The 21,982-nt window shown below is 37.8% G+C and overlaps 1 protein-coding gene and 1 long non-coding RNA gene across 2 annotated transcripts in view; one reads left to right on the forward strand and one right to left on the reverse strand.

Moving 5' to 3' along the window:
- The window catches only part of LOC122780759, a 153,728-nt gene extending 146,362 nt beyond the window's left edge, over positions 1–7,366 (reverse strand). The window contains exons 1-2 of the long non-coding RNA XR_006361731.1: positions 7,169–7,366; positions 6,786–6,842 (exon numbers count right to left, since the gene is read on the reverse strand). This is a non-coding gene — a long non-coding RNA (uncharacterized LOC122780759). The remainder of the gene's footprint in view (positions 1–6,785; positions 6,843–7,168) is intronic.
- Positions 7,367–19,350: 11,984 nt separating this feature from the next.
- Positions 19,351–21,922, forward strand: dnajc19 (DnaJ (Hsp40) homolog, subfamily C, member 19). Its single transcript, XM_044044035.1, has 6 exons — positions 19,351–19,466; positions 19,812–19,863; positions 20,566–20,639; positions 20,791–20,867; positions 20,986–21,056; positions 21,761–21,922. Exons 1-6 carry the CDS (start codon positions 19,464–19,466, stop codon positions 21,835–21,837), a joined length of 354 nt encoding a protein of 117 aa, XP_043899970.1. The 5' UTR covers positions 19,351–19,463; the 3' UTR covers positions 21,838–21,922.
- Positions 21,923–21,982: the final 60 nt, after the last annotated feature.

Below are 21,982 nucleotides of genomic sequence, written 5' to 3' on the forward strand. Positions count from 1 at the left end.
TAGGGCTGCAAGGATTATTTAATTATTGGCTTATTAATCAATTACTAAATGAATCATCAACTATTTTGAAAATCAAGTTTCTCTGATTTTTAAGCTTCTTAAATGTGAGTATTTTCTGATTTCTTTACTTCATACAATCTAATTTCTGAGGAACTAGTTAAGATTAAGTTAAGTTATTTAATTGTGGTTAGATTAAGGTTGGGGTTAGGCATTAACTGGTTTAACTATTTTGATAATCAAGTTTTTAATATTTAAAACAAGCTCAATGATTTTTCTGCTGCTTCAATGTGAATATTTTCGGCTTTCTTTGCTCCATATCAGAAAGAAATCACGAAAGAACACGGAATCCTTTTTGGTTTGTGGACAAAACAAGACACTTTGAGAACATCATACATACTTTTGTGCTGCTGCTGTATGAATCTATCTGCCTTATTCATGCTGTGTGCTTATTCCACCTCACTTGAGTCGTTTCATATAATGGGTTATACTCTTCATGCTTCGTGGGAACGTTGCCACAGGCATATGAAGAAACAGAGATAATTTGACTGAAACAGACATTCATTATATTCAGAAGTAACATGCCATATACACATATGTATATATATATATATATATATATATGTATATACATATATATACACATATGTATATATATATATATATATACACACATATGTATACATAAATATACACACACACACACACGCACACATACACATACACACAACTACTATACAAACAAATGACAAGATACTTGATGCTAGTGAGTGAAATTTCAGCTCAACCTCTTTTGTGATCACTAGAATATACAGGTGTTCTCATTCACATACTGTTTTTGTTTACCTGCATGCAGGAAAATGCATGTTTTATAACAGGCCTCACTTGAAGTACCCTGCCATTAATGTCAGTCTTGAAGACAAGGTAATATTTATGGTCTTTCATCATGTCCACGTGTTGATTTTATGCACAGGGAAGAAGGAAGGAAGGACAAGAAGGAAGGAAAAACTATTAAAATGTTATTGCAAAACAATATTGCAAAAGGATTTAATACATTTAAACATGAGTACCCCATTAGCACACAGGTGGATAGAATAGTATTAAAGATGCATCTCCTCTACTTCCTATTTAATTAAACCTACACACGATTGCCCAGCGCTTCACAAACTAATTCGCACTCCAGCTCGTGTGGAGTAGAGTAGAGATCAAAGGTTAAGAAGAGAGGCCGTCCAAATCAGTGGGTCAGACAGTTGACAGAGTAAATGACGGGCGTAATGACTGGCTGCTGCTGCTGCAAATGACTGCCTGTACGTTGCTAGTTGGGTGGAAGAGGAGCCAGAATGACAGATACACACATGCAGGTGCACTCTCTCATCACTTGCGCGCGCGCGCGCACACACACACACACACACACACACACACACACACACACTCACAGATTACAGATGAAATCATCCGTCTTGCCTGTTCGGTGAGCTGTAATTGGTGGTGAGACCCAACCATCCAGCATCTCAGGTCCCACCCACCAGTTTAACAGCCCATCAGCAGTTATTAGAGGGTCCTCGGGGAGCTGTACGGGTCACAGCACCCTGCTAACCTCGCAGAGATTAATAACCCATGAGATTTAATAAGCATAATGCCACTGTGATTGAATAAAAAAAAAGAAACAACATATGGCACTAAAAAAAAAAAAGAAGAAAACTAAGGGTTTAAATAAAAGGACAAAATGAAGCTGGAACATATTTATTTATATTCAATTAACATTTGCCATTGTCAGGTATAGTTTTAACATGAATGTCTAAAAAACAAACAGTATGAACCTACTTTCAGCTATATTTCTTATCTTTTCTATTTCGTAGAGGTCGGGGGAAAATCAATAGAGTGAAATATCGCAATATTTTGTGTATACATTTTTAACTGATACATAAACATTAAACGTTTTGTGGACTAGCATAAAAAATCTATTGAGATTTCAGTCCACTAGATGGTGCCAAGTGCTTACTCTCACTACATTAATACTGTGATTAGCAATACATTATTGCTAGTGATTATTAATATCGTATCGTATATAAATATCATTGTAATATTGCTGGTGATTCCCATCTCTACTTTATTTAGTCCCATAAAGATCAACGATCTCTTTTACACGGGAGACCTTAGAATTAGAATTAATAACTTTTTGCACACCAATTAGTACTAGAGTATTTGCCCTCTGCATTTAACTCATCTTTTTTACACACCAGTAGTGAACACACACACAAACCGGGCACAGAGCAGTGGGCAAGACTTATCTACGCCGGTAAGTGGTGGAAGAATAACAACCGCACAAGTAAAGTGAAACAGCAGCAAACTTTAGGTTTAAGAATTATCACCAGGTACTCTGAAGTGAAACAAGTGTTGACATAGAACTAGGGATGTCCCGATACAACTTTTTCACTTCCGATACGATACCGATATTGCAGCCTTGAGTATTGGCCAATATCAATCTGATAAGATATCAGCACGAATCACACATCCTTTAATTACTTATTTTGTAGTGTGAAATGTTAGAAAAGGCTTGATCAAGTAATATTACTTAAACACAGAACAATAGTCAGCAACAGTAGGTATGAGGAAAAACAGACCCATTTATTATTGACCAATGCGTTACATAAATTTTAACCTTCAACAAAAGAATATTTGATTTTTTGCCATGTTCATTTCTGATGAAATTAACCATAGACAGTCTATGGTTAATTTCATCAGGAGGAAAGTACCAAGTGCTAATGGGGCTGTCTTCAGAGAACACCCCCCTTGTTTTCACTATTTTGGATAAGCCCAACCCACACAGGGTGAGTGACTCTTCCCGCAGGTAAACCCCGAGCCCGGCCCCACAGACGTACTTAGCTCCGAGTGTGGAGCTTCAACACACATTTAAAACACAGAAAGCTCTTGGCATGGCTGGTTTTTGGGGTATAATTAATAAACAGAGGCTGTTGAAAGTCGACAGGAGGCGCTGGTTTATGAAATAGTGTTGTTTTAGCAGCTTGCCTCAGGATGAACTAGCGTGGTGCTAACGGCTAGCTGACTGTGCAGCTTCGTAGTCTCTGATTTCAGAGGTTAAAGAAAAATGTTTAACCTCTGAAATAGCAGTAGCACACACACGCTGTTGTTGTGATCATGTGGGCTCTACATGCATCCAACACGCAGAGACCACATGATCACAACGGGCACTGCTGGATAGAAGGCTGGATAAGGTGTCAGGTAAATCTGAGGGGGTTAGTGACACTAGCATTGAATATTGCTCATGTAAAGCACACATTCAGAATACTAAAATCCAACTATCCAAAAATACCAAATTCTACACTGGAGATTTAAACTTGTTCAGGGTTACTAGGTTTTGAAATAGAGGGTCAGACTTTAAATTGCCAGTTTCCAAAAACCTTGTGCATTGTACTACACACAGGTGTAACCAACCTCCTGATGAGTAAATGCACTACAAACTTTAAAAATCGTACATTTCACACATCTATTAAGCTTGACACTTCTTTACAGGAATATCCTGTAAATAAAACAAGATTACTGCAGATGTAAAAACATTTTAATGAATCTGTAACTCCTACTTAGTGTACTATACTTGTTTATTTATTTATTTTTCAAAAACCTCAGTGAGAAAAAGGTCAGCAGAAACAAAAATGTGACCGCAGCTTCTCAAGCTATTGATGTCCAGGATGAAACAGTAGTTTTTGAGGAGCTGCTGTATTTTTTAAATGATGAAAAGTCAGAATAAACAGAATGTTTACACTTTACAGATTTAGTATAAAAGGGAAATATATCTGTGACTCAATATGCACAACTGTTAATAACAATGGAGAATCCTGTTTTAAAGGGTAATTGAAAATACAATAATATTATAATGTGAACAGTTTTATATTTCCTCAATAAAGATAGAAAAAAATCAAGCTAAAGCAAAACAAGGCTTGAATATTTCACACACACACACACACACACACACACCTGGACTGGTTTGTTGGCAACAATAAAGGCAGCGATGCATGTTGTGTGACTGTGACTAAGTGACTGTGACCCTCCAGACCCACAGAGACTCTGCCTGTTAGGATGTGGCAACAGTGAGATAGCTCATTACTCATTCTGTTCCAATTGAATTTTAACCAGCGTATTTGTTGCGGTGCAAATTCTGACATTTCAATAACCCATTAGAGGATTCAGCTCATTTGAATACAGCTCGTGTTTATTGTTCCCCTCAATAAAGTATTTTTTTATTTTTTATTTATTTTTTAAAGAAAAGGAATGGGAAATTACTTGGCGTGTGATGGTTACACTTAGGTGGAGCGAAATCTACTCCAACAGACTTTTACTTCCACTCATATTTTTGGCGTTTATATCACACTGTTGTGCGGTAAGCAACACTCATTTATAAAATATATTTATTGCAACAACTTATTACTTAATTACTGAATTATTGGGTCAAATCTGATTGTGAACAGATATTCAAACCAGGCTTCTGTTAAAGCAAACTTATCAAGATGTCAGAGATGTTAGAAAATAGATGAATTAACACTGCATTGTCCTCATTATCATCCATTACATTAAAATCACCTTCACTGAATGAAATACCTTCTCCAAAAACCAGAATTGAAGGTTGGTTCAGTTTAATATCTATACGTTTGTTACCCGTTTGTCTAAAGCCTTGAAAAATAAAATATCAGTAAGGTTGATTTGTTAAATTGATTGATCCTGATTGACTGTATTATTCTACTCTGACCTACAGGTGTGTATGTTTGAATAACAATGTCTTGTCTTTGACATAAATTTAAACGAGTCACATATTAATGCAGCTGATTCATGTAGCTTTGGTGCAGATTAGTGGCAGAAAATCAACAGAAAGGGTTAAATATATGAAAAATAATGACATGTTTTGCTGAAAGTGACATTTGGCCATTAGTCGTTAACAGATTATTGTGTCCACCGTCTCTTTTCTTCTTGTGTGTGCTGTCATATTTACTAGAAAGTTTAAGTCCTGCATGAAAGCAAAGAAACAACTAGAAAATGTTTTTCTGTGTTGCTATGGTAACCCAGAATTTACTATACTTGACAAAAACAATCGCTTCTTGTCCTTCTCAAATCAAAATCAACTTTCATCATTGATAAGTGAAATGGTTTATAATTATTCATTGTTTGACTACTGTTGTGAGCAGAAGGTAGTAAACGTCCCATAGAAATTTTAGAGGATGATATACAGTGTGTACATTTTGCACGGAAAATAATATAGAAAATAATCTGAAATTATTTATGATTTGACTGAAATTCAAAGATTCATTTTCAAACAATAAATATAAGTTACTAGATAAATTAAATTCTCAATGAAGTTACCCTAGTCTGCACCCAATTTGTATTCATAAATATTTAAATAAAAAAGAATAAAAGTAGGAACATCTAGTAAAATAAAATATTAAATGCACATTCCAATCTACACAGTGAAAAAGACAATGTTGGAAGTGTTTTGTTGTAATGATAGTGGCTGAGAAGTAAGACTCATCAGTCATCTCGGTCATTTATCGAGCAAAATCGAGACAAAAAACAGAACAATGGAGTTATTGTGTCTATTTGTAGTGTCTCATCGGCTACTTTACAGAAAAATCTGATTACAACTTAATACACAATGATTAGAATAATAGACAAATGCTGCCTCACATATTTTTAAATGAATATATAGTTTTATGGTTTTCATTTTAATTTGGAGAAGATAATTGCATTTTCCTGTCATATACTGATATTTTAATGTAAGTATTTCCCCTTACTGAACCCATTAACAGTTAAGTATAAACCCTCGGTCAGATCAGCCAAACAACACTTATCCTATAGCACTTTGTTACACAAGTTAAGGGAGAAAAAGGTGTAGCATTTTCTGATTTGCTGATTGTGTCGTTTCAAACTGAAAAAAAAGATGGACTGTTCAGCCCGACATGAAATGACTTCAATAATGAATTCCAACTGACACGCATGCCGCACTGCTCGTTTAACCTGTGGGTTTCCAGCACGCTCTCTCTTCTCAAGTGATGACATCATCTGACATTTCCTGCGTGACATCTCACCGCGTCATAACAGTCGCACGGATGTAGTCTGACCGGCAATAAACAACCCGAGAGTCAATTTGGGGATTTGGGTACTTCCTGCTTCTCCACATCCCACAATATTTTTTCAGCAACTTAAAAACAAAACTGTGAAAACTGTCATTCCACTAGCTGAAGTTTGGCCCTGCACACTTGAATAATTAGTTGTATCTTCACAAAAAGATGTTTAAATTATGAGATTAAGATAACAAATATGGTGAGAGACCTCTTTGTACATTATCATATGGTTAAAGCTAAAATACTAAATCTGATAGAAGACTGAACCAGCTGTGCGTGATGCTGACAACCAACAGGTACTGAAGGAACAGTTGCATGTTGTGACAATAACTAAGACAAACTACTGCACCAAAATCTATGAATTTAAGAAAAAGAAGTTGTTGTTTTTTTTGCAGTTATGACACACAAACTTAGTTAGAGACGCACACGTTTCATTAATGGTGTAAACTACACACTCTTCAGGCACTTAACCTAATTTAATTTAATCCCATTCAAGCAATTCAGATGCCACATGACTGAAGATATACAGAAAAATACATAAAGAGAAAAAGTATAAGGTGAGACAAATGTGTAAAAGTGATACATATATATACTGTTTTAGACTGAGACAGAGTGTGTGTACATGACATTGTATAATAGAAATAGTTTTAAACTCACCCGTCTCTGTGAGGCAGGAAGAAAACTCCGTCCACTCGGTGTACACAGGGAGCAGGTCTGTAGGCCAGACATAAACACACTTGAAATGAAACGCACTTCATAGCGACATGTTGTCAGGGCTAATTTGTTGATTATTACAATTCCAACAATGTCTGCCACTCATTTTCCCACATCGCAGCTGAAGTGAAGCCAACTGAACTCTCTGTGTGATGCAGCTGTCAACATCTCGAACACGTGGAACAAACTGTCACTGACTTCCTCACAGGTGAGCACGGTAAATTACCTGCCTGGAGGCGTCTCACTGTGTGTGTGTCAATCATATTCAATGACTTGTTATTCAGAGTCAACAATTAGAAATTAAGTAATATTCCAGAGGATCTGACCTGTAATAAAGCGCGGCAGCAGTTTGCCCAGGTGTCACTCAGGTAATAATCCCTGCAGGTAAACGGAGTGTCCTCTCGCAGTCAGGTGATCTCGTCCCGAGGCGTTCACACGGAGGAACAGGGGGATGAAAACAGTCAGATAAAATCCTCTTCATGTGCCTCGTAATCCGTCAGCACAATGATCCTTGCAGAGTGCTTCGCCTCCTCCACCACCTCCTCCTCCTCCTCCTCCTCCTCCTCTGCTGCACCTTCATCTCTCCTTTACACTCATCCAAGGAGGAGTTGGACCTCCGAGTGCAAGGCCGGCCACACGCACCTGCAACGGGACAACAGGTAACAGGAGATCAGCAGTCTCCTCCAGTGCAGATGAAACCATTCTTTGCTCCCTCTTCTCTCCTCCTCAGCATCTCACAACTCTGTCTGATGCTCCGAGTGTCTCTGCCAAGAGTAGCCGGGCACAGCCGTCCTGTTTTGCCGCTCTTTGCCAAACACACAAACATAAACACACATACACGCACATACACAGAGGAGAGTGTTGTGATATTTTTTTTTTCTTCTTCAGCAGCCATGCTAACCCTGAGCCGGGGCCCGGTCTGCCTTTGAGATGCTCTCTAGCCCACAAACACAAGACGGCTTTCATTATCTTGCCCGTTGCAGCACAAGGCCTAGCTTCTAAAAGCTACTGATTTCTTTCTTCCCTTAGCCCCCTGCACAAAGGGAGGGCATTTTGTAAATTACTTGCTCGTTTCAGACCAACAAAAGGTACTTTCATTGAACCCCCCCGCCCTCACCCCCCCTCCCACTGCTCTGCCTCTATCCTCCCGCCATTTGATTTTGCTCAAATTTGATTACAAGGCTTGAAAAAGGAGGAGAAGAAAGGAGAAGAGGAAATAAGAAAGCCCCACAGATGGCGTGTTCATTCAGCACTGTGAATGGCTTTATACGGGCTGCCTTTATACATGTGGCAATCCAAAGACGCTTCAGCCGCTCCGCTAAAAAAAGAACTTGACAAAATTATTGGTTTGGCGGCTTTCTTACACAAGTGACACGGTGAACTCTGAGGAAGAAAAGCCTGCCTCCTCTTTCTCTCTTTCTTTCACGCGCTTTGTCTCTGCAGCTCACACTCTCTCTCCCTCTCTCTCTCTGGGTCGTACACCTTGATCAAAACAAACTAAATGAGATGTTTGATTGCGAGAGAAAGAGATTGTTTGCTCGTGTGCATCTGTGTGTGTGTGTTTGCATGCATTGGTCATATTAATAACTGCCTGCCCCCGGGGCCTGCACTGGGTCACATACCAAGACAACAAAGCAGCATATTCACAGGTGTATATAACTGTTCATGGAGGGAATTAATAAAAAAAATGGGACACACTACAAGCCTTGGGATTGATAATACACACACACACACCTCTCAAATGAAACAGCTCAGACTGAACTTGAAAACATAACACAAAGCGTAGAGCATTCTGTTCCCTCAAAGGCTATAATCCTGTTTCCACAATGGACCACTCACTCTGTACTTGTTTTCCTTAGACGGATAATTATAGGTCTGTACACACAGACACACACACAGACACACACACACACTCACAGGTTTGCATAGCCATTCTTCTTAGGACACTTGGTTTGATTTCCATTCATTCAGGCAACCTAAACTAAGCTTTATCCTGAACCTTAGCCACAACCACAATCCAAATCTTAGCCCAAATTTTAACCAGTTCCTAAAGAATGACGTTCTGCATCATTAGGACCAGGTTTTGGTCTCTAGGAGGACAACTGGTCCTGTGACAATGTCAGTGTATATGTTAGAAAAAGTGTCCTTCAAAGGGATACAAAAACAAGAAGACACACACGTGGCGTCTCCAGCTTACTCTCTGGAACACCCTCAGTGCACAAACACAAATATGGAGCAGAGTGAACTGTGACTTCTTATCCCATTACCAGGTCATCACACTGACTGCCACTGTGGTCAGAGACACTAATGGACAGAAGTCAGTTAATTCCCGGACTGAATGACCGGGTCTCAAACGGTGTCAGTTCCATCAGTGTGATGAAACGTTAGCCTCCACCGAGGTTAATCGCACACAACACCCGGTCTGGACATCTTCCACAGGCAGAACTGTTATCATTGTGCAATTTCACTTTCTGTCTGATATGAGGTTGGACTCGGACATTGTGCAGCGGCTCTACTGTCTGAGAGTGTGAGACTGTGAAAGTGGTCCCCATATGGTTACACCTGTCAAACACACAGGATCAGGTACAGTTAGCCAAAGTGTCTAATGACACTTGTATATATTCCTTGTATAGTTCTACCAAGACCCGGCTCTACTCGGTTTGGGTATCAGACATGTCGTTTTCTATTGCTTCATAGTACATCCTCAACGTGGGCGGGGTCATCATAGCACTGTCCTGACATCATTTTATATATTTTATATATGCTTGATCAAGCGCTCTTGCTGTTTTATAAAAATGGGTTTGATTCCTGTGTCGGACGTCACGCTCGTGACTCTTCCACTGACGACACTCTCTGACCAATCAGTGGCAGGGAGTTTGTCGACGTCACATTTTAGTATCAGTTCAGCACGCCAGAGCAAGTACTAAAACAAAAAAGCACCAGGTACGATCCCTAATGGAAAAGCAAAATACCAAGTAAAGCCGAGAGTAATGCTAGAACTGTCTAATGAAAAAGCGTCAGTAGTACTGTACAGTAAATCTAGCAGCTCTGTGTTTCAGCAAAGCAGCACTCTGAGCTTAATTACTGTATGTCAGTAATATTAATATGCTATTATATAATGCTAACATGTTGATTTAAACAGATATGTTCAAAATCTTAATATAGCACTAAAGTTGAAACAATTACTCGATTAATCGATTACTAAATCAATAATTGATAATTCATTGTTTCAGCTTTTTAAATGTGAATATATTCTTCATTTATTTGCTCCATAAAACAAAGAAATCATTAAAAGTGAATCATTCTGGTTTGTGGACAGAACATTTGAGAACATCATCATTTCCAGGTTTAACAAACAGTGATCAGCGTTTTTTTAACGTTTTCTGACATTATATGGACTAAACGATTACTCGATTAATCGTGAAAATAATCGACAGATTAATTGATTATGAAAATAATCGTTAGTTGCAGCTCTATATAGCAACTTAGAATAATGACATTAGATAATTAGCCCTAAATACAAAGTACAGTAGAAGTCAATGGACATGGCATTTGTCTTGTAGATACTACATGAAAGTCTGAATAAGGTGATAAAGAAAATGTCACTTTCAACTTTATCACCCCGACAAGAAAATAAACTGCAAAGACATACTGTACACAAACACAGCTGGTTTAGCTACAGTCCTACTCTCTGTCTCTGCCTCTGTCTGCTTTTCTTTCTGTTACAATTTCACGTTTTCATTATCATATTAGGAATAAATCTGCCTCTAGCCTCTTGTGAGAGTCTGTAGCTGACCTATTTACACCACTGTGTTTTAACGCCGGTGTAAATTCAAAAACTAACATTTTCTCAGGGGGTACTTGGTGTAAAAAATTTGAGACCCACTGGTCAACAGCATGCTCCCTAACTGATTAAACATTTAATTGTACCGATTCCAAAAGACCTTGAATATACAGTATATTAAAATAAAAAAATTAAAGATCAGTTCATTACTCTCCAAAATACAGCTGCATCAACAGCACTCAAGGGCAACATGCGGCCGGCAAACCAGTTTTACCTGGCCAGCGATGTCCTCACTGGTCACCTCTGGTCAAGTTGACTCTTGCTCAGCTCAAGAGAAGATCGACGACACAACTGAAGCTAAGATGAGAAACAACCTCAGAAACAGTTACCCCAGAATGTCACTTTTTAAACCAAGAGTGGACATCTAAATATATTTTCACACTAAATGGATAATTCTGAGGATCTGTGCAGCACGTTACAAAGTTAATGTAAATACAGACCAAAGGTCAGTTTTTTGCCTTCGGAAAACGGAACAAGACTTTTATTTTGAAATTGTCACAGGAAAAGTATTAGTATTAGTAATTTTGTACGTTTTGTTTTTTTTTTACACATTTTTACTTTTAAAATGTAAATGCCATGAATGTTGCATATAAAGATGTAATTATTATTTAATTTTTTTTAAACCTTGTATTTTTACCCCTTCACAATAGATTAATCAGTTATTTTCTCAACTAATTGCTGAAAAATGTTGATCAATGTTCTCAAACATCTTGTTTTGCCCTAAATGTAATTCATATGGTAACTGGGCTTTAACCACACCTGCTAAAAACATATTGAAAACTAACTTAGTAACTAAAACTTTATGCTTAAAATTGAGGTATCTGATAATAATTAATGCTGCAAAATAAGGCTACAATGATTATTCGATTAATCGATTATTAATCAATTACTACATTAATCTTCATCTTTATAATTGAGTCATCGGTTTGAGTGGAGCAAGCTTTCAGATATTTCAGCTCCTTAAATGTGAATATTGTTTACTTTCTTTGCTCCGTATAAGACACAAATCCTTAAAACTGATTTATTTTGGTTTTTGGACAAGACAAGACATTTGAGAACCTAATTTTTCAACATTTTCTGTCATTTTAAGCACTTGATTAATTGAGAAAATGATGAATGGATAATGAAATTAATCAATGTCGCAGCCTTTTCTGAAGAGCAAATACTGTTAAAGTCACTTCCAGTGGAGAATATTGTTTCAGCCTGGGAAAACACACTCTCACACACAAGTATACAGCTGTAAAAACGCTGAAATGACAGAATGGCAGCTCTTGCAGCCCCCATATCTGCAGATATGTATACAAACAGCCATCATCACCAGCCAAACCACATTACATTTTCCCGCCAACCTGTCTGACAGAGGCTACCAACAGTCCTCATTTTTTTTAAATGAGGACAATTTCATCCTGTTATTACTGATGAGGCCAGAGATTCCCTCAGTGGTCACAGAACATTCATGATCAGCAGTTGAGTCTCCATCCGCAAAAAAAAAAAACCTGAAGTAATTATTGTCTCAAGATAAAAACGGAAAGTAGGAGGTGATTTTTTTTTTTTTTTTAAAGGAGAAAATAAACCAGAGATAAAACTGACCTTAATATTATTTCTCTCACTGGGTATTTCCAATAAGAGTATTCCATCGAAGGGTTTGATAAAAGGATTATGCAGCCAGCTTTATGCGGCTGGAGTCAAATCTGGATATGGAAGGAGAGGTGTTTGATTGAATAATTCTTGTTTCCTTTCTGCCGGGCTGGCAGTCCTCTTTGGGAAAAGTCAAAAATCAGCATTATTCCAGATTTATACATGTCTGTCTGTCCATTTGTAGAAGCCAGTCTGTCTATATACTACACTGCATGTCTGTCTGCTCTCATGTCAAGTTGTAACACACAATAAAAAAAACATTTCCATTCTGTTTTTCTTGGTCCTGACTACATTTTTAAACAGGCTTTGTGGCATATTGTATTCGTAGTAGAGGAAGGACAAGGGCAAGTATTGGGGGATTTTCTTTGCTTTGCCTACTTTTGCCCAGACAACAAAATAAAATGCTGTGCCAAAATGAAAAAACCTTGTTAAACAGTATACAGAACAAATGTGAGTTTTCAAAATAAATGCTTCAGATTTAACCAAATAATGTCTTTTTAAAACCCTGGATTGCAGCTATAACACCAACAGACTGAAGTTAAGGCTGCAGTGATTACTAAATTAGTCGTCAATTAAGTTTTAAGTCTATAATTGCTTTGAATGGGTTTTTTTTTTTTTAATAATGAAAACAAGTTCTCAGGTTTTTTTCCCAGCTTCTTTGTAGTGAATATGTTCTGGTTTTACTTGCTCCTTGTAACAGAGGTTTGATCTCAGACTGAATATTTTTGATTTGTGGAGAAAACATCATCGTTTTTGAGTTTTTTTTTGACATTTCCTGAACTAAGCAATTACTTGATAAATTGGGAAAACAATCGACAGATTAATGAATCATGAAAATAATCTTTAGTTGCAGCCGTAGCCGTACTTTTTTAAGTCAACTGCTAGTGTACTTTTAGGCGAGTCTCTTCATCAAGCTGGTGGAAATATCACATACATACACACATATATATGTAAATATATATACACATATGTATATTTACTTAAAATTTGTCCACTCAAAATTAAAAAATGAAATCTAAGCTCTTTTTTTCTAACTTATCTAAGGGGAAAATTAAAAAAGCAATTCTAAGTTGTGAGCTGATTTTGGCTTAAACAGCTAAAATAACAAAGCAGAATATGCCTGCTGTTATCAGGCATCATCATCAGCCGTCGGTGTGTGCTGCCGTTTAGCCTTTTGACCTCAGAGTTTAGAGTTATCATAACAGGGTTGTGACCTCACGACCTGCAGTCATTACTGCAGTCGCCTCCAATCAGCTCCCCAACGCTCTGATAAAACCTCCAGGGAGGAAACAGGCTGCTGAAATAGAGGTGACATTAGAATTAGGCGTGTGTGTGTTGGTAACATCTCTGTAGTGGTCCTGTACTTATGAGGACCGACCCATCGAGGGTGTATTTTGATGCAATTGAGTTCTTGAAGGGCTTAGTTTAGGATTAACACTTTTTGGTTGAGGGTTAAGATAAGAATTTAGATTAAACAGTAGGCACCCATGTTAGGAATGGGGTTAAAAAAAAATGAGGGCGAGCTCCAAGTCAGAACTTCAGGGTTCAGGTTAAACAGTTAATACAGCTGCAAACATTTAGGATTGATTCAACTGGATTTAAAAGAAAGATGAGTACATGTCGCATTGGTTTAAAATAAGAATGTATTATCTTTTAGTCCAACAGGTTCACAAATGTCACTGAAGTTCAAGGGCAGGACAGGTGACATACTGTCAAGTTCAGTTAAAAGACACACACAGTAAAAATAATGTGTGTGACTGTAGCCAAGATAATCGCAATGACGTTACTTTCTCGCAATATAAAGATATAAAAAGTTACTATTCCAAATGTGTCATATTAAAAAGTTTTTTTGTGGCTTTTTTAGAGCCGCAACTAACCTGGAAATGATGACCAAAATGATTCCGTTTTTAATGATTTCTTTGTAATATGGGGCAAAGAAACCAGAAAATATTCACATTTAAGAAGCTGAAACAATCAATTTAGTAATCGATTAATCAATTAATCGAGTAATTGTTTCAGCTCTATGGTTTTCCCGCACTTGTACTGACAGACTATGACACAAATATAACTGTTTTGTGATTAAAATAACAAACTTTACATCTGTGTTTTAACTGTGCTGAAAACTTTTGTGGACTTTTGTTGTCTTTGTCTTTGTAGGTGAGAAAACCAAGGGGAAAAAGAGCATTTCATTCTCTGTGGATGTGGAGTTTGCTGCTTTTATCTTACACATCATTGTTGTGAAATCATATCATAACAAAAACATTAACTGACACACACATACACTTCTCAGTATATTGGTATGTTAAGACAAGGTGGTTTGTGACTTGACTGAGAGCATTAAAATAGAAAGAAAATGAAAAATTGTTCTACTGTTCATCAACATCAACATTATACTGACACTAGAAATGTAAAGAGACAGACAAACCTGATTGAAAAAAAACAACAAGCACACAACAGTCTCCCAACTTATCACAAAATCATGAAATATATAATATTTATCAGTGGAATAAAATTAAAAAAACAGCACGTCTGTGAGACCCAAGTGCTCAACTTATGTAACAAGAGTAAAAGGCGTCTTCAAAATGTCAGGTTTCAGTTTGAATTGAAGAGGAAAAAACTATAAAACTATAATTTAGAATAACATAATTAGAAAAAATGAACAGCATAAAGGTGGCTCCAGACTGAAACTGAACTTATACGTCAGAAGAAAAGGGAAAAAAAATCACACGTGTCTCTTCAAACCATGTCCAAAATGCAACAGGAGCTTAATGCCTATTGGCAGAAATGAGTCATTCTTATGAAGTCACAGCAGAAAAATGATTGGACAGGAAAATAATCCCCTGGGACGAAGTCACAGCACCAACCTTCAACACCTGACAGCAGCAAAACACTTGTCACTAATGAACAGGAGAGTGATTGTCCTTCATCTGTACTTATATCTCCTTTACTTTTAAATTCAAATGGAATTAAACTGTAGGAAAAGATCTCAAACACACGTGACAACAAAACTTTTGAGGGATTTAAAAGCAACAGTGCAAAAATCTCTGTCTCTTCAGTGAACAATGTCGACACAGCGTCCAATTGCAACTCACAAAACAGAGAAATGAAAACTTAATATCGTTCCCCTTCATCTCACCAGACACCGTCTCTACGGTGACTAAAAACCCTCTCTGTCCCTCAAGCACCGCATTGTCATTACCAATCACTCCTCAGAATCGTAAACAAACTCACAACTTTTTTTTCTGATTTCATTATATTCAGCCCTTTCTGTTTATGCATTTCCCAGAAGGCATTGCCTTTCAGACTCTCCGTCTCTGGCAGCAAAAGATGTTGCAGGAAAACAAACAACGGCTAGAAAACAAAACAAAAAGTCTGCTGAAATACCTTGCGGATGCCCAGAGGAAGGCGCTGGACAGACAGATGAGCAGATAGGTGTCCCTGTGTCGTCCTCTCTCAGGCTGCCTCCTCTCTCGGCGTGCTGTGGAGAGTGACTGCTCACAGCCCGCCTGGCATATCTAATTAGAGCCAGGCTGTTGCCACTATCGGGCAGAGGATCTACCTCTCCAATCTCTCCTGACTCAATCTTCCCCATCTCTGATTTTCTTTTATATTTATGCTGGAATATTTAATTGTAGACAAAAGGTTACTCTGGGCTCTATTCATCGCACACAGGCAGAATAATCTCCTTTAAAAGGCTTGACATTTCAGGCTTTTCAAAAGGGGCTGAAAAAATTATATCCCCGCTTTTGTTAATCAATGAAGTAGAACTCCCCCGAACAAAAGAATTAAATTGCTTGGTTGGGTTAATAAAACACACAGAAATAGCTGCTTCCTGTGGGCTTTTGTGCCTGCCACTGGCTCCCCCCATATGCAACCAGCACTGTAATTCCATATGATTTCAAGGGGAAAAAAACTCTCATTTCTCCACACAGTTGGCTTTTTAAATCCTATTGAATGAGCAGTCTGTGAGGCTGGATGATTGGGACCTCGTGCCTGAGCCTGGCTGTCTGGCTGCCTGGCTATAGCAGAGCCAGGCTCGCTCCATTTAAATGTGACTTCCGCTAAAGAGAGACAGCGAGTCCACTACAATTTACAATTTCTATACTGCCCGTGCTTCAGAAAAACAGTGTAATTATGCAAATGATAGGGGCAATAATTAGGCCCTTCACTGTCCTATTGTGTTCGCTGCTGCTGTCGTGTTTCAGTCCAGTGGCACCAAGAGACGCAGCAGGGCATGTTCGGGTTTAAATTACTCCTTACAGACAGCCTGCAGATGTTTGAGGCAAACTCGGTCCAAAAACTAGCCATCACCTGAGATGGGGTGTGACCATTATATGATACCAGCTATGTTTACGGAATCAGAATAAAAGCTTAGTCAATTCAGACTCTACACCACAATCTGATCATTTCATTTTGTGTCCATGTAAGTGATGGAATTGTAAATGCCAATGGGAACAAATCTTTTTCAGAATGAAGAACCTTTTCCAGCTACTGTCCAGCAGACTCTGGTTTATCTGTCTAAGCTACAGAAGAGGCCACAACTTATTATACAAAGTATCACCTGAGAAAATACTGAAATTATTAAAATATTTTCCACACACTCGGCAAAATTCCTCAGCTCCACTCCGATCACATACCTTAGTATATACAGTAGAACTTCCTACCACCAGAGGAAGCTCACATACAGTACCACAGTTTGAGAACTACACATCTTGGTGGTTAGACAAACTGCATTGTATCCTAGTTGTATGTTATGCATGTTACAGTATGACAGCAGCTGTATCCATCTATAACTGTAACAAAGTGTCACTGGTTAAGACAAAAACAAGCATTGGAGTACACAAAAATAATTTTCTGATCAATTCTGACTTATTTAACATTGTCTTTTTAGTCCTCCACACACAATCCACATCAAAACCTGTGACAGAAGTGAATGAAATGATTTTCCTCCATCTTATGAGGCACCTACATTTTTACTAAAGCAAACCCATTAAGATAGGTTATGTCTGGACATAAAAGCCCAACTTTATCATTTGACATGCTGTAACACAACATAAGTCTTGCATAATCTTTGGCAACTCACCATTTAACTTTTGATGACCACTCATTCTGCTTGAACCTTTAAATGCAAAAACCTTACTGACCTGCCTGTCAAAAGATGACTAAAAATGTTGGTTCAATAGAACAACAGTAAGCTCTCCTCTGACATGTCAGCACCACCACCCATTATTATTATCTCATTATCAGAACCAATATCAGTCTCATTTCTCACTTTTTTCAGAATGTATACAAAGAAGTTAAATAATTGGAAAAAACTCTTAATCAATGGAATATAATATATAAACAGTCTCAATACTAGGGCTGCAACGATTATTCAAATAATCAGAAAACAACTATGTTAACACAGACAACCCTTCCGTCATTTGGAGCTAAAAATCCTCAAAATTCAACTCAGTGATAACTAGTGCTATAGATGTATTTATAACATCAGACATGGAACCCGATTCAGTGGTAGAAAACCGTGAATTTTAACATTTAATTAACATACTAGAACCATGCTACGAAATGCCAAGCAGGTCACATCTTACTATACAAGGGTGTTTCCTTCCATGTATGATAACGTTATTGGAGGTCAGTGCAGATTTAGTTGCCTTAACAACAGATAGCTGGACCTTCAGAGCAAAACAAAGCTACATGACTCTCTATGACTTCCCTTCATTTTACACTTGGTTTCCAATTATTGTTACATTCATATGGTTAATAAATTATTTAAATTTGGCCTTCGTGTGGTACATTGCAAACAAATGATGGACATGTATATCACTTGTGATACCACATAGATAATCAAATGGGAATTAAAAAAATTGTCAATTATTGGTAAATTATCATGACATAAAGCCAATGATCCTAGACTGAAAAAAAAGTCTAAATCTGAATGAGAAGAAAAAAATATCGAAAATCGCATCCAATCAAGGATTTGGAGAATCGTTACACCCTACTGATGAATAGGTTAAGTGGTTATTCAATGTTTGTTTCTTTCTTCTTTAATGTGAATATGTTCTGGTTCAAAATCATCAAACTGAATAATTTTGGTTTGGAAGCCAAAACAAGAAGACATTTGAGAACATCAACATGTCCAGCTTTGGTCAACACTGAGCAACATTTTCTGACATTTTAAAGTTAATTGCAGCCCTAACATATACAGTTTTTTTCTGAGTAAAAGTAAATATAACATGTCAAGCAATATTATCATTGTAGCATAAAGTGTTACTGTTTGCTAACTTACAGTAGCTAATGTAAAATAGTTAGCTAAGGGCAGCATCCCACATGCCCACAAGGAACTAGTTCGTAGGGAATGGTAAGTTAGCATTTTAAACTATAGCGTTACTGTTGAACTATATTTGTGAATGTTGAATTGGCATTTCAACTATAGTGTTCCTGTTGAACTTGTGAGTGGTGATTTAGCATTTCCACATTGTTTTAAGTGCTATCTCCTATATTTTTCAGCTAATTACAACACTTCACACATCAAAACCTTCAGCAAATGTGGGACATTCTGGCTCCTACTTCATTCATAGTTTTGTTAAAAAGTTAGTGTAATTCATTAACTGAATGGTATTTATTTAGTGTTAAACTGTACCAACCGCCGAAACAAGCTCCTTCTCCACCTCCATCTTGTTTTCATCTGGAAGAGCCGCCAGCACAAGGCAGGTGAAGAGGCAGGGGCGGGGCCAAAGTCGGTTTATATTTGAAAAAAAAAATTATATATATATATATATTTTACAACAGAATTATCTAATATGTCGTTATTTGTCGTAAATTGTTGGACCCGTATTTTTTTCTTTAAAAAACCTTTTGAGGCATTAAAATAACTAATTGTCCAAACTTACTTAATGTAATGTTTTTAGTTTTTCTTGTTTTTGATAGTGGTGTTCCGTGTTGCTCCTTTCTCCACATTTATAAATGTGTGTCTAAATAAGTTTCTTCAGTTTAATTTGGCGTCGCCTGTTTTACGACAGTTAAATGCAATTTCCGGCATAAACACACGGACGTCCCGGCAGGAACGACAGGAGCATCATGAGAGGTCAAAAGTTATGATCCCAATCTTCTGTATCGAACACGGTACATAACGTACAGTCATGGTAGGTCGAATAAGCCTTCTATTCGAATACTCGCAAGAACGATCTTGGAACAGCCGCGTGCCCAGGAGGCTTTAACTCTACAGTCATAATGTTCATTCTGAGTGGCTAAGCTAATGTTAGCTCCCCTCTAATGTGCACGACGTGTCTAAAACCCAGTTCACATGTGGTTTAGCACTCTAATTAACCACGACACCTTGTGTTAAACTGACATTAGCGCTTTGAGACCTATATATGGGTGCTATTTAGTTTATTTGCTAGTACAATGTGCTGCAAATTGATTGTTGACATTGCAACAGTAGCAGCTAATCGGCACATGTCTCTCCTCTCCCCTCTGTCCTACTGCAGGCCAGTTCCATGGTGGCCGTGGGACTGGCTCTGGCAGCAGCCGGATTTGCAGGTAAGTGCACAAAAATGTGATGCATCTATGTATTTCTCCACCCCAATGCTGTCAGTGGTGGACTAAACAACAGGTGCAGTCTTCTGTGTGATTCAACAGCAGCTCAATTTCCATTCTTCAACGTATTTAGTTGATATAACGCCACACTAAATCGGTTTCCTTTTAGGTAAGTGTACCTATTAAAGTGGCAGACAGGCAGTCATACAGGTGAATGATTATCAAACATGCAGTACAGTCAGACTGACTTCTACAGACAGCGAAGCACTCAGCAAACCCTCACATGTCACTTTATTAGGTACATCTTGCTCGTATTTGGTTGGACCCCATTTTGATTTCAGTTAATTGTCATTAACCCAGAATTTTCACAACCCAGAAATGGATAAAATACTCCATGTAAGCAAATCCAGCTGGTTATTAGTGTTGGCATGGGTTGTATTATCAGCACTAGCCATTTAATATTATGTGTTATCTGTCTTTCATAACACTCCCAACTTATTAGGGAAGATTAGTAGATGATGCACAGCTGCAGCAGGTAAAACAGACGTCATGGTTGTTTGTACAACTCTTTGTTCAGAGCCACAGTTGTTGATTCTACAAACCACAGATTCAGCAGCAAGTGTTGGCAAATCAGAATGTCGTAGGTAGAGTTTGGCAGAGTAACTTCATGACCACCATTATTTTATTTATTTTCTTATTATCCAGGTCGCTATGCCATGCAGGCCATGAGGCAGATAGAGCCCCAGATGAAACAAGCTTTCCAGAGCTTCCCCAAGACGGTAAGAAGAAAAACAAGCACACAAGTGAACATCTTGTTCTCCATATGCTCCTATGCTTAATACATCCAAACCTCTCACTTTAGAGGAAATACATTTTTTTTGGAAGTGAGCGTCCATTATGGTGAGGTGTTTGTTGTATATGTTGTTGTAGACTTTTGGAGGCTACTACAAAGGTGGGTTTGACCCAAAGATGACCAAGAGAGAAGCAGCTCTTGTTTTAGGAGTCAGGTATGTGGACAGTTTCCCCTCTAAAAAAAAAAAGTCTGACTGCTTGTCCACCATGTCTTCATTATAAAATAAAATGTTAGAATCACGACTGTTCCTACTGATTATTATGATGTTTCAGCCCCACAGCCAACAGAAACAAAATCAGAGAAGCTCATAGAAAACTGATGATCTTAAACCATCCAGACAGAGGTGAGTGGAAGCAATAACGGTTTCCTTTACTGTAGATGTACATTACTGTCAGCTGGTTTTTCCTGGTTAGAGATGACTTTTTCGACTAAATGAGTGAATTACCTCATTCGATTCCCCAGTACATGAATTTAACAATATTGACAGTATTAAGATGATAGACCCCGTCATGTAAACTTTTTTCCTATTTACCCAAACCTGAGTGGGATCATAATCAGATTAAGAAATTGTTACGAGATGTGTATTCTGATTTTTAGCTGCAGCCTGCTTTATCAGATTAAGTCTTACCAGAGTTCTCACAGCAGTGGATGTCTTTTAAAAGCGAGCTATAATGGACCCTTTGCACAGCAGCCATTTTTACCAGATGGTAGGAAAATCACAGGTGTAAATAATCACTGAATCATGGCTGAGATCCATTTATCATGCTGGTTTACCAGAGACATCATTAATGCGATCTGTAACACCTGTGCTTTTGCTGCTAAAACATGTTAAAATGGCTGTCGTGCAAAGTGACCATTGGATTATTCTGGAGAAAGCAAATCATGTTGATATAATCAAAACAAAGGTCTTTAGAATAAGGTAGACAGATTGGTATCAGATGGGTATTTACAGTCGGTCTTAAAATGGCAGTACTGTAGTGTAGCATAATTGAGATATGTCGCTTTACACAGGTGCAGTAGTATTTCACAATTGTGTCTGTGTCTCAGGTGGATCTCCTTACCTTGCAGCGAAGATAAACGAGGCTAAGGATCTGATGGACGGCCAAACAAAAAAACAGTCTTGAAGATGCTGGTGACATAAACTGAGCAAATAACACCTTTTTATAAACTGATTGTTTGCCAATAAAGTCGTACTGTACAAATTCTTAATTGCGCTCACAATCTTTTTCTTTTTTTATCCGTTAATGTTCCTACATTAACCCACATTTG

This window comes from Solea senegalensis, linkage group LG14 (assembly GCF_019176455.1).
Source record: "Solea senegalensis isolate Sse05_10M linkage group LG14, IFAPA_SoseM_1, whole genome shotgun sequence".
NCBI classification, from domain to species: Eukaryota; Metazoa; Chordata; class Actinopteri; order Pleuronectiformes; family Soleidae; genus Solea; species Solea senegalensis.